Source organism: Trachurus trachurus, assembly GCF_905171665.1.
Source record: "Trachurus trachurus genome assembly, chromosome: 3".
Taxonomy (NCBI): Eukaryota; Metazoa; Chordata; class Actinopteri; order Carangiformes; family Carangidae; genus Trachurus; species Trachurus trachurus.
The window spans coordinates 35,207,062-35,223,303 of record NC_139893.1 but is presented as its reverse complement, the minus strand read 5'-3'; the positions used below and the strand labels follow the sequence as shown (position 1 = coordinate 35,223,303).

At 39.7% G+C, this 16,242-nt stretch overlaps 1 protein-coding gene across 4 annotated transcripts; it reads right to left on the bottom strand.

Moving 5' to 3' along the window:
- Positions 1-1,584: 1,584 nt before the first annotated feature.
- On the bottom strand, positions 1,585-14,833 carry nr1h3 (nuclear receptor subfamily 1, group H, member 3). 4 transcript variants are annotated; one of them, XM_083995111.1, is made up of 11 exons: positions 14,650-14,833; positions 11,872-12,091; positions 9,674-9,756; positions 9,195-9,437; positions 7,731-7,997; positions 7,395-7,600; positions 6,708-6,887; positions 5,907-6,006; positions 5,451-5,564; positions 5,211-5,305; positions 1,585-4,877 (listed from the first exon to the last, which is right to left on the bottom strand). In XM_083995111.1, exons 3-11 carry the CDS (start codon positions 9,714-9,716, stop codon positions 4,731-4,733), a joined length of 1,395 nt encoding a protein of 464 aa, XP_083851237.1. In that variant the 5' UTR covers positions 9,717-9,756; positions 11,872-12,091; positions 14,650-14,833; the 3' UTR covers positions 1,585-4,730. The 4 variants fall into 4 exon arrangements, with proteins under 4 accessions (XP_083851237.1, XP_083851234.1, XP_083851235.1 ...); XM_083995108.1 differs by having other exon boundaries at positions 11,877-12,091; positions 14,650-14,832; XM_083995109.1 differs by lacking the exon at positions 14,650-14,833 and adding an exon at positions 14,385-14,622 and having other exon boundaries at positions 11,877-12,091.
- Between the last annotated feature and the right edge of the window lie 1,409 nt (positions 14,834-16,242).

Here is a 16,242-nt window from a genome sequence, read left to right as displayed (position 1 = left end):
TAGTTTCGTCCCACAGTCCAAAGACATGCACATAAGTTAAATGGTGATTCTAAAGTGCCCATAGGTCTGAATGAGAGCATGTTAGGCTGTTTGTCTCACATGACAGCCCTGTGATGGGCTGGAGAGGCCCCACCCCCCGTGAGTCCTTGACCCTACAGTAATAGGGGGTATAGCTAATGAATGGTTAGATGGATGTAGCCTATAACAGTGGCTGTTAAATGTCAACCCTTGATTTCTGTTTGATTTGACCATTTTCTGTAACACAACAGGAAAAGTATTTGTCATTGAAGAAAATGTGTATGTACAGTCTATAGACCAGAGCGGCATCTGAGAATGACTGATGCATTCTGGGTAATTTAGGGGCAGCGCCCGGCATCCCTCCATTGAAAAGTTCAGCCTAACTGGCTTGATAAACTAACTAACAAAAAAGTTGGCTATTAACAGGCTATTTACAGACAACACTTAGCCAAAACCTCCCCGGTGATTCCACCAAATACGTGTAGATGTCTGGGTCAGACATTTCTGGCCACTTTGTGGGGTCATTGATCACTGTGGGAGGCTAAATGAGCATACCGGTAGATTCATTCATTGTAATTTTTCAAGATAGCGTGAACGGTGGGTTTCAAAGAGGGTGTCAAAATAATTATGAGACATAGTGCTACAAAAGAAACAAAAAATAAAACATTCAGATTGATTGTTAGTTAGTCTACGCTCCATCAAAACACAAAAAGCCACTGAGTGCAATGTAAAAATGCCGGTAGCTGCCCCTAAATTACCCAGAATGCATCGGTCATTCTCATTTGCATAAAAAAGCTGCTCTGGTCTATGATATAACTCCTAAAAAGTCATATCATTTCAGCAAATAGACACTGGGTTGACCTAGCCCGGTATGTTAATATACAGGCACATCTCAATAAATTAGAATTGAGGTCAGCAGTCTTCCCCATGATAGTGTTACTACTGAACCAGAGACCATTTAAAGGCTCAGGAAACCTTTGCAGGTGTTTTTTGAGTTAATTATCTGATTGGAGTGTGACACCATTAGGTTACAATAGTGAACGTCTACAATATTCCTACAATTGTTTGATTTACTGAATTTGGGGTTTTTATTAAATGTAAGCCATAATCATTACAATTAAAAGAACTAAAGACAAAATATTTTAATAAGGAATCTATGAGTTTCACTAATTGAATTGAACTACTGAAATAAATTAATTTTTCCATGATATTCTAATTCATTGAGATGTGTCTGTGTATCTACAGTATATGTAGGCCTATGTTTATAGTATGTGGCCTATTATAAAAAAAATGGCACAATATTGATCATTTTGAAACCCGAACTACCCAAGCAGGTTGTATTACAGATCTTAGAGCAAGCTCTGTTCACAAGGTCATTCAAAACCCTCTGTGTTTCTGTCATTTGTAATCAGGAGTCACTGACAACGGGTCGATAAAAGAAACGTTCCATTCTCCAGCAAATGCAGCCAATAAACCAAGATAGGTATTGGCCATATTTAAATATGATTTCCTAAGGTCTGAATTGTCCCACTTGGTCTCTGAGGATCAAAAACAATTCCAAACATATAAGCACTACAGCATAGCTTTAATTTATACTGTACATACAAAACAGAAAGTCTTCAGGAGTTACAAGTATTAAAATAGGTTTGCATTTCTATATATCAATGTTTACAGTGTCACCCTTTGAGGACAGGAATTAAATGAAACCAGAGGCATCAATTACAGTATATACAGGATAATTAACTGTGATACGTACAGCATCAACATGAACACTAAGAAACAGAAGATTCGAGAACCAACAACAGATGGTTTTTGCTAGTCTGATCAGAGTACAGCACACCAAAAACAATTCAGTTTCATCAGATCTGTCAGTTGACCTCTGGTTCATTGGGGCACGGTGAAAAATCCACCCCAATATTACAGAGGCTACGTTATAATAGGTTTCAAATGTTTGACCAGAGATACCCCGCAAACAGCAAAACCAGAAACCAAAAGCAAACCTGACATGTCATTGAAACAGACCCAAAATAAAGATTTGCAAAGCCAACTGGAACAAATCACTGGTACAGTTTCTGCACTTTTTAAATCTGCTTCATTAACTATTGATCCATGTGTCAAAAAAAACAGGGAAAACCCAAATACCTTACCAAAAGCCTTACAGGGGTGTAAGCAAGTCATTAACAAAAATCATATTCCCATTTTTTGAGTATCAATAAAAAGGAAATCAATATTTGAGAGGGAAGGCAAAAGGCTTGATACAATACATGGTCAGAAAATGCCAGGACACCTTCGGCTCCTTTCTTTTAACGAAAAAGGTGCATCTCAGTAAAGTGTTATTACTTTTACTGATGTCAAGTTTGAGATTAAATTCAGGCAACTTTTAAATAAGCAGTGCAACATAAGCCAGCCAAAGAGAGAGGAATGAAAGTGTTGTCCTGTATAACTGGATCACATGTTTTATTTAGTTTTTTCGAAGCAATTGTAGGGAGAGGAAGAAAAACTTATCAACTGTGTGATGCACATACTACCATAGAAGTGGCAAGTCAAAATGTCTTTGAAGAAAAAGGTTCTCAAATATTATAGAACTTGAATATGTAGGATGAAAAAAAAGGACAAAGAAGGACATCCCTGGGCTAGACAGAGTCTACTGTAGAGTCACATGGAAATTGAAATGATCAATTATTAAAACTCATTAGATTCACCAACTGATTTTGGATCAAAGTCAGCCCGTCTGTGAGGACATGCTGCTATTGAGAATCCTGTTTGTTTGTATTTCTGTGCTTAAGTGATCCCAATGTCCTAGTTTAGCTACAACACCTTAGCTGTTAGCTGTTAAATACTATTTTAGAAAGAAACCAAACGCTGGAAAAAACTGCAGCTGAAAATAAAAAACAACATATACTTCTGTATAATGTGATTTTACTGTACCTCATAATAGGTGAAATGATTGAAAAGGTTAACGTTGGGACAGAGCATTCAAGTCTTGCCATGATAACTAGAAAGGGCTAAACACATAACATTTCATCTCTCCAAAAATGGACTGCAATGACGTTACTCTGTATGAAGCCACCATAAACTTCACAATTACAAATTTAAGATCGACATTCCTTTAGAAAACCATGATGCAGCATTTCAAGTTGAGGAGAAAAACATAGCATGATTATAAACATCTAGATCTCTGTAGCTATAACATGTATCATAAATTAAAAATGTTAATGTCTACTAATTTCTCTGTTAATATGGACTCTGGTGCATAGCAAGGGTTTGCAACATCTGACCAGTTAAAGCTGTTTGTGTTGAGCACCTATACAAGGAAGATACTCAGGCTATGGTAGATATTTAGATGAAGCCGTTTGCCCTCTATATTCAGTTTGACATGTTTTCCCCTCAGCGCCATTCATACAGTAAATTATCAAAAATAAAAGGCTGCAAAACTCTGTGTATTGTGTTCAAACTATATGTATAAGTTGATTGCACCTTTCTCACACCTTTAATTGCTGATAAAATCAAAAGTCAAAATATGAAAATAACCGCTGTTTTCTAATGAAATGAATAAAAGTATGTCTGACATAATTATAAACATCAATAAGGTGTTAAGAGGCAATCCTTTCTATTTTGATTTACGATCACAACTTTTTGAGTGTGTTTTTTTTATTCTTCTGAAGGAAGCGTCACAGGGATGGCAGATCGACTTCCTTTTTTAACCAACAGTTCATCTTTACAAAGAATCTCAAGACACTTGAGGACCACATACTCCAAGATACCAGTGCTCTGTGTAGAAAAAAAAAAGAATTTGTTACACCAACTCCTCCTGTAAATGAGGGTACAGTCTGCCAGTCACCTGCAGAGTTTTACTTTCTTGTGCGTTAGTATGTGATTGTACAAAACCTCTTATGTGTGCACTCTCTACATTTTTCCTGTGAAAATAAATATACAATTCACACGAAGATTCATGGGCATCTCTAAATGACCAAAAGGGTCCCTTATGCGCTTGGAAGAAAACTAACCTAATAGAAATTATAGAAGCCTCCAATTCCCAGAGGTCTACTTCACATTACTTTACCTGAGCGACTACTCCAACCTTTTGAAAAGGAATACAAATTATTTGTTGCCATATAACAATTCACAATACCATCCAGATGGCCTATCATTTCACCCTAACATCAATAAAGTGAGTAGCAGATATAAATCTGCTCATGCCCAACTCTGTATCCATTTCCACCTATTGCACGACTGCAATTAAAAAAAAAGAAAAATCAACTAATTTGCAATTTCAACTGGATGTTGAGCTGTAGGAGAACCACGGCTAAGACCTGCTCTGAACTGTCTGATAATTGTTAGAGAATGAGAACAGAACTGCACTAGAGATCGACGTAACCTTCAACAATATTAAATCAGAGATAAACTGGCTAAAGAGCCTGATGCTGGTATTTAATGTCATCACAATCATGTCAGCATCTACAAAAAAAGGAAGAACGACAAAAGGCTCAAAGAAAAACTGGGTGTTCATGTTTCTCCTTATGAACACAAAACCATTTAGCAGTCCGTTTGAGAGCAAAGGGCAAAGACACTCTCCTCCCACAAGAAAATAAAATCTCAACGCCTTCACCAATCCCTGACCAGATGGGCAGAAAGCAGTCAGTGCTCCTGCTGGATGCCATGTCTGTCTCCGACTTGACAAAGTCACAGAGTGTGGGACAGCAGCTTCACTGTCACTCATTGACGTCCCAGATTTCAGAGAGCAGCGGGGGAAGCTTCTTGTCCTGGAGGCGAAGGGCAAACACCTGCTCCGAGTGGACGCTACTTAGAGTACGGAGGCTCACCAGCTTCATGAGCATACGGGGGAACATCAAGTGATCCTGAGGAAACCATCCCAACAAAACAACACATTAGTCTATTAAAAAGGTGAAGAAGAAGGAGCACAGAAGACACTTTGAGCCATGTGATCTCTACTACATGTCTGTAGGAATGTCCTGTTTTCAGCTGAAAAACAAGAAGTATCTGTTTCTCCATGTGGGCTTTTAGTCTAACACACACCTGCTCATGTAACTGCCTGAGACCACCCACCAGCCTGAACAAAAACACAAATCCTCAGCCCTGACCCAATGTGCTTGTTGTGATGATGGTAACCAGGTTATGCTGACATACTGCTGGTCACAAGAGACGAGGTTATGTAAACACCAGGCACTTACGTTTGGTCTCTTTATCATGATGTAAGAGCGCAGTGCGTCCACATACGGCTGCTGTAGCCTCTCCACCAGGTCATGATCCTGCACATTTGGCCGATCTAAAGAAATGTTAGAGACACCTCTTTATACCATCTACTTTTTTGTGGGGTAAAATATGAGTTTTGAAAGATGCAAAAATCTGCAACTATCATCAACTCTGTGCTGACGAGTCAGTGCCTGTTGTGTAGATCATAAAAATCTGACCTGCAGAGAAGATGTTGATGGCGATGAGCAGAGCATATTCGGCCTCGTCCAGATGAAGGTCATTCATTCCTTTTGAAAACTCGAAGATGGGGTTAATGAACTCGAACTGAAGCCCTGAGGTGGTGAGAGTAGAGAGAGGGACAAGGAAACAAACACTCACTTTAAAGGAGGGAAATGATGTGCAATAAAACACTGTTGAACAGGAGTTGTCTATTTGACAAGTCGCAGCAACATATACTGTAGATCAATTGTAGGTTATAATGAATCAAACATGTCTATTTTTGCCATGACTAGTAGCATTACATGTGTGTTCAAAAATAAATTAGTTTCATTGTTTAGACAAACTTTTGTGAGGAATAGCATATCTGTAAAAACTGTTGGAAAACAAACAATAAGTGCCTGATATTGACATTTTCCACAAAGAACTGACAGGCAGAAATTAGCAAATGTACCTACCTGCTTTGGCAAAGTCCTCCTTATTGTAGCTGAAATCCTTCAGAAATGTGATGCTGTCAATAGCCGGGTTGTAGCGCCGGGATGTCTCCAGCAGCATGATCTGAGGAAGACAAGCACACGTTGATGAGTGGAATATTAATGTACAAACTAACACAAACGCTCTCACTCACAGAAATAAACACAACCATACAGACATGAGAAAAATGATGCTGGTAGCATCTTCATCAATAACTTACTTTGCATATTGTATGATGAAACTGCAAAGAATTATGACCATAGGGTAATGTTTTATTTTATTTATTTATTTATTTTAAAAAGGGACAGTTCACATTAATGACCATCAGTATATAAATACAAATGTAAATGTGCCGTAGTTAGCAAGCCTGCTCATTATTGCAGTTACTGCATTAAGTTGACTCATTTCATTTCAAAATGAGAGTTACAGAAAAGGGATGCCCAGCTTGAACAGCGGCCAACAATTATCGGTAGATTTTCATTAAAGATATGTGATGAGCAGATTAGAATTAAAGCATCTCGTCAGCAGTCACTATAAAACTAATGATAGTGTGATTAATACTTTGATGTCTTCAGCAGAGAGAATTGTATTCCCACCTCCAACCATGTTCAATGTAGCAGCGTGACAGGCTACCAAAACAAAACATGTAAACTATATGGAACTTATGTGTGAGACTGATAAAACATACAACATCTGCTCAGTGTTGGCCATGGATCAGCCAATCTGACCCACAGATGATCGTGGCATCCCTAAACAGAAACCATGTTTCATGATAGCACACAAACCTCAATGGTTGACGTCTTCAGTAGAGCGATCTGGTCCTCCCTGGTGAGCTCCAGGAAACCAGGAAGCTGCTTTGCAAAATCCACAATTTCCTGGACCGACATGATTGCTAGCTCAGTGAAGTGAGCAAAGCGCTGCTGACGCACCTCTCGGTTCTGCGGGTCCTGACTCTGTGGCCACGGCTGTCGGTTACACACAGCACATTTATGAATTGGTTAGCACTGGAGTTAGCATTTACACAATGTGTTTTGTAAACAGACACAGTATGACGCAGGTTAAAAGTGGATTCAAATCAGGTAGGTTTTTAGCGGATATCACACACAGCACACTGCAGTGACACTCTGTCTCTGAAGCAGCTGTATTTTCTCCTAGAGTGCCATGTCAGTGCAGAAGTCTGTTTCTCCAGCCTGTGAGTGTGCTGCTGGAGAAGTGAAGCAAATTTCACTGTTGTACTTAGCTGTGCCTACTGCAAACTGCACAACAACAAAACAGTATTCATCCTTGGTTTGTTTTGCTGCATCTTAAAGTAGCCCACTGAATTTATTCCCTGCGTGGGCTGGCAGAAGTTGCATTGTGCCGTTTCAGTTTAGCAGCTAATGAATAAAATCAATAGTCAGTATATAAGTGGTGTCACACAATAAACAATTAACCGGTCAAAAACAATTCTTTCCTCTGAGACGTTGGCTTACCGTCACTTTTGGTCGGTCGAGGAAAGATCTCTTGTTGCATTGCTTCTGCATGGCTACCAGCTTCTCTATCATCTCCTGCTGCTGTGGGTCCAGCGTGGGCATTTCCTGCGGAGGAGTGGGGGTGACCACTGTGGACGTGCGGGCTGTTTCCTCCTCCTGCTGCTTCTTCATCTTCTTTAGTCTGATTTGCTCCTCAGAGAGAACACCTACGGGTCAAAGAAGATTCACGTCTTGACCAAAGTTTTCCATTTTGTTCTCAAGGTTGTTGTTTTTTTATTCTGACTGAGGAATCGAACTTTTGTACATCTCTGATTCATTTGCCGTACGGACACTCACATTGCTCCAGCATGCCCGCCTCCCGACACTTGCGCAGGCGGCACTGCTGGCACTTTCGCCGCATGTACATGTCCATTTCACAGCGGCCATTGTTCTTGCAGGAGTACTGGGCACTTTTAATTACGCTGCGGCGGAAGAAGCCCTTGCAGCCCTCGCAGCTCAACACATTGTAGTGGAAACCCGAGGCCTTGTCGCCACACACACTGCACACCTCATTACCCAGCATCTTCGGGGCAGGGCCCTTCTTTCTCTTCACAGGCTGACCATCTACACACAGAAAAAAAAGAGGTGAGAAGCCATATTAAAGGGACACTTCACCCGAAATCAATAATTCACCAATTTTCTACTTACCGTCATGCCAAGGAAGGGTTTGGAGAACTTTTGGAGTTATCAAAACGCTTTTGGAGTTCCAGGGGGGTCATATAATGGCGGCGGATAATGCTCACTTTTGAATCGTCCAAAACACATACTATGAAACATCCAAATACCTCCATACTGCTCGTCTGTACTGACCCAAGTGTCCTGAAGCCGCCACATGAAAAAGTTGTTCAGAAATAATAAATACTATTACAACAAGGCTAAAAACAGAGATCAAATACATTTTTTCTGAACAACTTCTTCATGTTGCAGCTTCAGGACACTTGGGTCAGTACAGACGAGTACAGACCCCATAGAGCAGTATGGAGGTATTTGGATGTTTCATAGTGTGTGTTTTGGACGATTCAAAAGTGAGCTCAATCCGCCGCCATTATATGAAAATCCATTGCCCTGGAACTCCAAAAGCGTTTTGATGACTTTGGTGAATTTATCGATTTTGGGTGAAGTATCCCTTTAAGTAGTTTTAGCAATTAATTTAACAATCCAATACAAACCAGAAACATTGAAAAATTTGATTCAACCCCTGAGGCTTAGGGATAATTTTTTGTTCACTGTTGTTAGTGTAGATGGACAGAATAGCATCAGGTTGTGCAAGTACACTACGAAAACCTTACAGATACAAAAGAAGACAAGTGTCAAGGAAACTTCCAAGCTAAATGTGGAAGTTCAAAATCATGGCATGAAAAGGTCAAACGATGGGCAAGACACGCCTGAGATTAGGATGAAGAAGAAAAAAAATACTGGTTGGTCTAGTCTCATTGTAGTTGTCCCACCAGTCCAAATCCACACAGGGACATGGGTGAAGAAACATGCCACGACTAGAAATTCTAGATTAGGACTGCTGTATCAGGTGGTGAACGTGAACATAAAACAGACTTCCTTAAAATACAACGATGACAGTTGACTGTTATCTTAACAAAAATAAAATGCAAACAGACATCATAAACGTCTTGTGGACTCACTGCAACCACTGCTCTAATATTGCCTGTTTTTCAATGATCACTGATCTTAAAACTTAAGACACACTTCTCAAGTATGCACTTTAGTTTGCTGTTTTTAAATCTGTTTAATGAAAAAAACTCTCACCTATGCTGGCAGATGTGTCGCCTGCAGCTGGATCCAGCTTGATGTCATTTGGCTCTACTGGCAGAGGGCTGCTCATGTTAGTCAGTGAAGGGCCATTATGGGGGGGGTTGTGGAAGTCGTCTGGCTGGGAGAGGTCAGCTAGTGACAGCAGGCCGTCGTGCTTCACTGTGGCGCTTCCACCGCTCTCCTCAACCATGCAGTCCAGCTGCAGCTCAGAGGCCCCATCAAACACCTTACTCTCATCTGAGAAGAGACACAAACACATTCCCATTCAAAACAAGCACAGACCACCTTGTACCATCGTTCAACACTTTGTCTCCATTTGGCTTTCCTATATAAAAGTATAAAAATCTTGGGCTATCATTTTCTGTAGCTGTAGCTTTTGTTTTTGTTGAAGACTCTACAAATAAAAGCCACATAGGACAACAAACAACTGTGTTGAGTGAACTAGTACTTGTGAAAGTCGTGGTTCCTCTTACCATGACCAACATCTGGGATATCAGTCACAGACAGCGTGGACATCTTCTGCACAGCAGCTTGTCATTACGAAATCAACGTGTACCTGTGAGTAACAAACAGCAAACACATTTGAGTGTGGTAATTTTACAACAACAAAGTCTGCATATGACGAAGCAATGGCTCTGATTAGCATTCCCCTAAAACAGATATACATATTAAGCAGTAAGATAAAGGGGAGCCGACGTGATGGGTGCGCTAGTTTTAGGTATAAAATGTAGAAAAAATGTTTTTTTATGTACTAACTCAACCCAGAGATGCCAGGAAAGGCTGGGCAATTATTATTTTCTTCCACAGATCACAGCAGGTCTTAGAAAGATCTATAGTATTAAAAAGCCTTGGAGTCGATTCAAACCCTGCCTATGAAAATGTATGTACAGGAAAATCAAGAGGCCGCAAAAGCAGAAATGAAAGTTTGTCATGTGGCATATACGGACGCATTCCAGGAAACTGATTCAGCAGACACCCATGCGTGATTTTTTGGCTATTCTTACCCACCCTGCATGATGGAAACCAGGTTATAAAATGCCCAGCCGACTGCAATTTCATGTGCACAATACGCCCCTTGTGTTTAACCAATATTACAACATATGACATAGCACTGTAGTTGTGATTGAGACATTTTTTAGTCCACTTTTATCAGATAAAAACGCCATGTACTTATTTTTCAGATGACAACATGTTTGAAATATCATCTCATGTGTGGCATCATATGTTTAATGCTGTGTATGCTGTTATGGTAGCCAGGTCTGTCTTGTGAAAAGGTTTCTTTTATCTGAATAGGGATTCCTATAATAATAATAATAATAATAGCATGCACCCTTTCATACAGTATGTGTGCATATTTTCTGGAAAATCATTCAATGCAATGATGCCTTTAAGCAACCCCGTGCATTGATTTGCAACATGGAGATACCCTACCTACTGTCATCTCAGGTATATAGGGTCATACTGCCCCATCGGCACATTGTAATTAAAACTGACCTGTTTCTTGAAGAGAACCCCTATTTTTATTTTATCTTTACATGTTATTGTTAATATTATTATTATTATAGGTATTGTAGGTTTTGCCTCTGGCAAGGCAACAGAGGCAGCATTGCATGTGTATAATCCACTTTTTAGAACGAGGCAACAGTTCACAGTTAAACAAATAGGCACATATTGTGTCTGCTGTATGAGACAGAAATACCTCATGTGGAGTTAATATCTAAAGTTGAGCTACTGCTGCTGTTAATTTTATATTTACATGTACATTTGATACAAAGAGAACATTATTTTTTTTTCTTTCATATCTCAACTGGCAATTCAACCTTTCTGTGAACCCTGGCATCAAAGGTTTAAATCTGTTAGCAATAAAAATGATGCCTTTCCCTGTGAGCCAGTACACCACTGCAATGAACAAGTTACAGTGACATCAACGTTCCTAGATAATTCCTAAAGGAGTATTTAATGCATGACTGGATTCTTGTGTATTTTATAGTTGTTTGTGCTTCAAAGAGACAGACAGGTAAAGAAAATGACAGAACAAGCAGGATTACACAGGCCTACTATAAAATACACAACTTGTCAGATTATGTTCATGTGAAATCAAAGGGAAAACCCAACAACAAATGAAACTGTGACAATAGCAGGGATGGCAGTAAATTTCAAAGAAACACTGATAAGCTTCTAAATAACACAGTCAACCGGTGAAGCTGTTATTGTTGCAGTCTGAAATAAAAGCGTCCACACAGGAAGAGGTACTAATGAAGGCAATTCTCTACTTGGCACAAAAATGCCTTAGTGGCTTTTGGCTTTTTAATTAAGACCATGTTCACTTAATGCTGGCTAATATTACACTACAATGAGGCAGAGAATGACTATGAGTAACACTGTGTTCACCTTTAAAATATCCATGTCAGCATTCAGCAGTTATGTTGCAATTTTGCTAACAAACAGAGTGCAGCTCTGTGGGGATTTATAACAATATCTGGGTTTGTCTTTTTTCCCCCCATCTTAAACAATTTAAATGTTTCCGCTAACAACTACAGGGATTTTTTTTCAAGGTAACATCAGTCAAAGTTGAAGAAAAACAATAGGGACAACGTTTTTATACAAAGCCCCATTTAGCTGGAATAAATCTTCCTCAGTGACTCTGTGACAGACACGGCGTTGGACTGACCTTACCTCTGAAGTTGACGTCTTATTTATCGCCTATCCATCTTGCCCATGTGAGTCCACAACCCCAGTCTGTCGATATCCCTGCGGTGATGGAGGACTTGCTGGCCTGATGAGTCTTGAGGGTTGCCAAAACCACTGTGACTTATTGGGGTGGAAGTGTAATGACTTTATATCTTGAAGAGAGTGAGTAGAAAAGAAGACGAGTCCCTTTCTACAATGCCCTATGGGAGACAAGAGGGAAAACAGAAGGGAGGGAGGAGAGAGGGGGGGGTGAAAGAGGGAACATAAGAGGTTACTCTCGGTCATTCGCACAGCTCTCAACTCCATGCAGGGCTGTGCTGCTCCAGCTTTCCTCTCTTTGAGTATTTCAGCGGCAGATTTGACTTACATCAGCCTCCTACCACACAGACACTTAGGGATGACCCCGTCTCTCCTCCAGTTCTTTCAGAATATAACTAGTGTTGTGCTGCTCTGTCTCAGCTGAAAGGCTGCCACCACTTAAAGCCTCTCTCGCAGAAACATCTCACAGCACATGAAGAGAAAATGCATGAAAAACCTTATTATCCCTCACTGTCAAGCACCAGTCCTTTAACTGGAAAATACAGCCTGTAATTCGGGGTATCGAGATTCAAAATTGGCCCAATATTCATATTGAGAAACCAAAAATCAATATATCAAACGTCATGTCAGTACAACAGATCGTACAACAGATCATACGTCTACAGTTTGGATTCTCATTGTTCTGACGCATCTAAAAAAAAGTTTTTAAAAATCTGCTTCACAGACAACAGGTCTGCTAATCAAAGGTATCAGCTTTTATTGGGTGAATTCACATTCTCTGGTTGTAAAATATTTCGACTCTTCCTGTGACATTATGTCATCCGCGCCCTGATCTCTCTGTTCCAGTCCAATGTCCCCTTCACCTTATCAGTCAGTCACCTTTGTCCATGTGCATGTTCTCTTAGATGACTGGAAATGAAATGAGAGCTCCAACGAAAATCAACTAAGCACCGAAAAATAAACCCAACATTTAATCATATTTAACACCTTTCTTCAACCAAACCTAATTACTCCCCCGATCACCAGTGACTCGTCCTCCTCAGTGAATCATCCACTGACTCAGTACGTTATTAAAAAGCCACAACATTCATAATGGGCCTGGTTTAGTCATTATAATCTTACTAGTCAATGTTAAACTATAGTATCTAAGCTAAGAGACAAGACCAGTTTCCACAATACACATCATTTAGTCAAATATAAGTTTGCTAAATGATAAACATTATAATTCAACTAGATTTGTAAAGATCTTGTAGCAAGCAAGTGCATATACTGAAACAATTACAAAAGTAATCAATAACACAATTGTAAACAAATGAATTGCTAACAATTGAATTTATCAACCACTCATGCCATCATTGTCAGGTGAGGGATGCCAACAATTTACTGGTTTCCACTTCCTCTCATGAACATCTTTACTGGCTCTAATCTTCTATGGTTGTTAACTGAATATCTTTTGGCTTTGGACGTCTAGTTGTACAATATAATTGACAAGATTAGCTGTTAAGGAATTATATTGAACGTTTTTCACAATTTTCTATTATGGTATAGAGCAAATAATGAATCAGTGAATCAAGAAAATAACTGCAACCAACTCAGGACATGACCAAAGCCTGAAAAAATTGCAGCAATGTGTCAATTGCTATCACTGTTTAGGTGATTGTGTAAAAACACAACTACTTTATTCATCCCCAAAGTGAAACACATGTGTCCAGCAGTCAGCACGAGTTGGGTGGGAAATGTCCATTTCTCACAGTCTCATAGTACCAACGGATGTAACTCTCACCGGTGAAGCAAAAAATGGACTACCCTACTCAGCAACAAGCTGGTGAGAAAGCTAAGAGTCAGTGCTTTCTGCAGTCTCAGGCTCTACGGATAATGTTCCCACACAAAACTATAATGGAAGAAGAAGTTGTACATTCACTGCTCAAGGGAGGCCCCCTCGAGATCCACCCAGTGTTTTCACTTCTTCTGAATGGAGACCTCTCCTCAGGTCGAGTGAGGTCACCCATCTAATAAAACTATTGTACGTAGGCCAACCTGCACTGACAGCAGATGCAACAGATGGTGTGTGGGTTCATGTCCACATAGAGGACTAATCAGGCCAAATAAGTGAAAACACCTGTGTTGGTGGAGCAGGACTATTTAAGTGACAGCTTTGGTTTGACCCAGCACACATTAAGGAAAAGGTGTAAAACCTGTCTGCCACAAGCTAAATTAGCCTCAGTGGTTAGCTAGGCAGTTGTCAACTAACCACCACCAACGTTATTTCGCAACCGCATTAGCTATGTAAACACTTAAAAACAGCACACCTGACCACACATGTGACAGCTTACCCGTTGAGGTTGCTATTTGCCTGATACGACTAAAGTTAGTAGTTGTTTTGACTAGAGAGTTACCAGCTAACATTAGCCGAGTTAGTTGACCAGCAGTGAGTTAACGTTAACGTTAGCCTACCTGGTGGGCGAACGAGCTGATAGCTACAAGCTCGACCTGTAGACGGAGCAGGCGTCAACACATTAAATGTACCAAAAATGACATCGAGGTGTTTACGTAGGGTTGGCTAACATTGGCTTCATGGTCGACCCAAACAAGGCCAATATGGTTAACGTTAGCCCGACACCCCCGCACTCGACAGGAACTCCCTTTTAACAAGTTGTGCTTCGCTCGCTGAGCTAACACGGCTAACAGGCTCGGTAAGAAAAGACAAACATTGACTTGCCAGAGACTTGACGCGGGTTTTCCCCCACCACTTGTTATGCAGGGCGGGTTAGCTACTCCGTCCGCCCGTGGCTCCTCACAGCGGCTTTGACAACTAGAGCTAGCATGTTAGCTGGCTAGACGAACCAGCGTACTTCACGTCATGTGATCCGGCGGCCCCCGGGTACTGACTCGGGCTGCGGCTGCGACTGCAGCAGGAAGCGGGTTTCATCAGGCTGAGAGCCGCGGGGAGCGGGCTGCACTCAGTCTGCCCTCCTCTGCTGTGTTCATGTGCAAACCAGCTTTACCAAAAATAATGAAAATAAAAAACATTCCTCCTATATTTATAGCCTACTGGTATGTCATTTGTAAATAATTATATATGTCTGTATTGCGGGTTGTATTTATTGGATTTAGCATTTAGAAATTAAGTATCCATCAATTACAAACCAGTTATTCGAGTGGTGTCAGAGTGTGAAGTGTAAATAACTGAATGAGTGTAAAAAAAAAAAAAAAAAAAAAAATCTATAAAGTACCTACCAAGAATTAGCTACCTGAATTTCATGAATTGCAGCATCAATATGTGTTTATAAAACACTCACTACCTATTAGTACACGTCTACATTACAACATAAATGTATATCTAAGAAATCTGTTAATTATTTACAATTTATAAATTATCTTAGGAACCACTGACATTTCTTAAATAACTGCCTGTAGTACCTAAATTATAAATACTGATAATTTATCATCCATATCAGTTATAAACATTTAAAACGTATAACTATAGCATTTTAATTAGGCTACTATCAGTGTAGGAATAAGTTGATGAATTAAGTATTTAGTAATATTTAATAGTGTGTGGTTATTATTAGGTGTTGCCAGTGTATCATGTGTCATTTATGACTGGTCAAATGTAAATTCAAGCAGGCTGTATACTATATTTAGATCTGTATACATGCTCATGCCATTGAATATTTATCTCAACATGCCCTGCACTCTCCCACCCCTTTCATACTTGTTTACAACCTGTCCTTGTGTTTGCCCCATGTCTATCCCTGGATATGAAAATATCATGTAACATGACCATGGCAAACATTTTGATTCATCGAATGATTAATAATTTCAGTCATAATATATCACTTTTTCATTTATTCATTTTTTTTTTTAATAATGATGGGCAATTCCAATGCTATCTGACTTTGATTTCTAAAAAATAAAAATAAAAATAGGGGTGATAATGAATATAGGCTAACTATCAGTTTCAGACAGTTACAGCCTTCAGTGCTCCTATTGTTGTTCCAGGTCTTCTGTGTGTTATACACAAAAAGGTTATTGGGAGCAATTTTGACATTATACAAAAAATGAGCACAATATAAACAAACAATTAAAGCATAAAACTCAGTTTTCAGAATATATTTCTCATTTATTAAGCTACTAAAAACATTGTGTATTGCCATGATCACATTAACCTGTATAAGTGCTAAGGCCAAACATTTGCTGCTGATCTCCTTTTGACCCCCACCTTGTCCTCTTTGAACTGTAAGGCTCCTATTTATATATAATTGGGAAGATTCACGCAGCAGATGAAGGCAGACACAAAACATATCAGGTT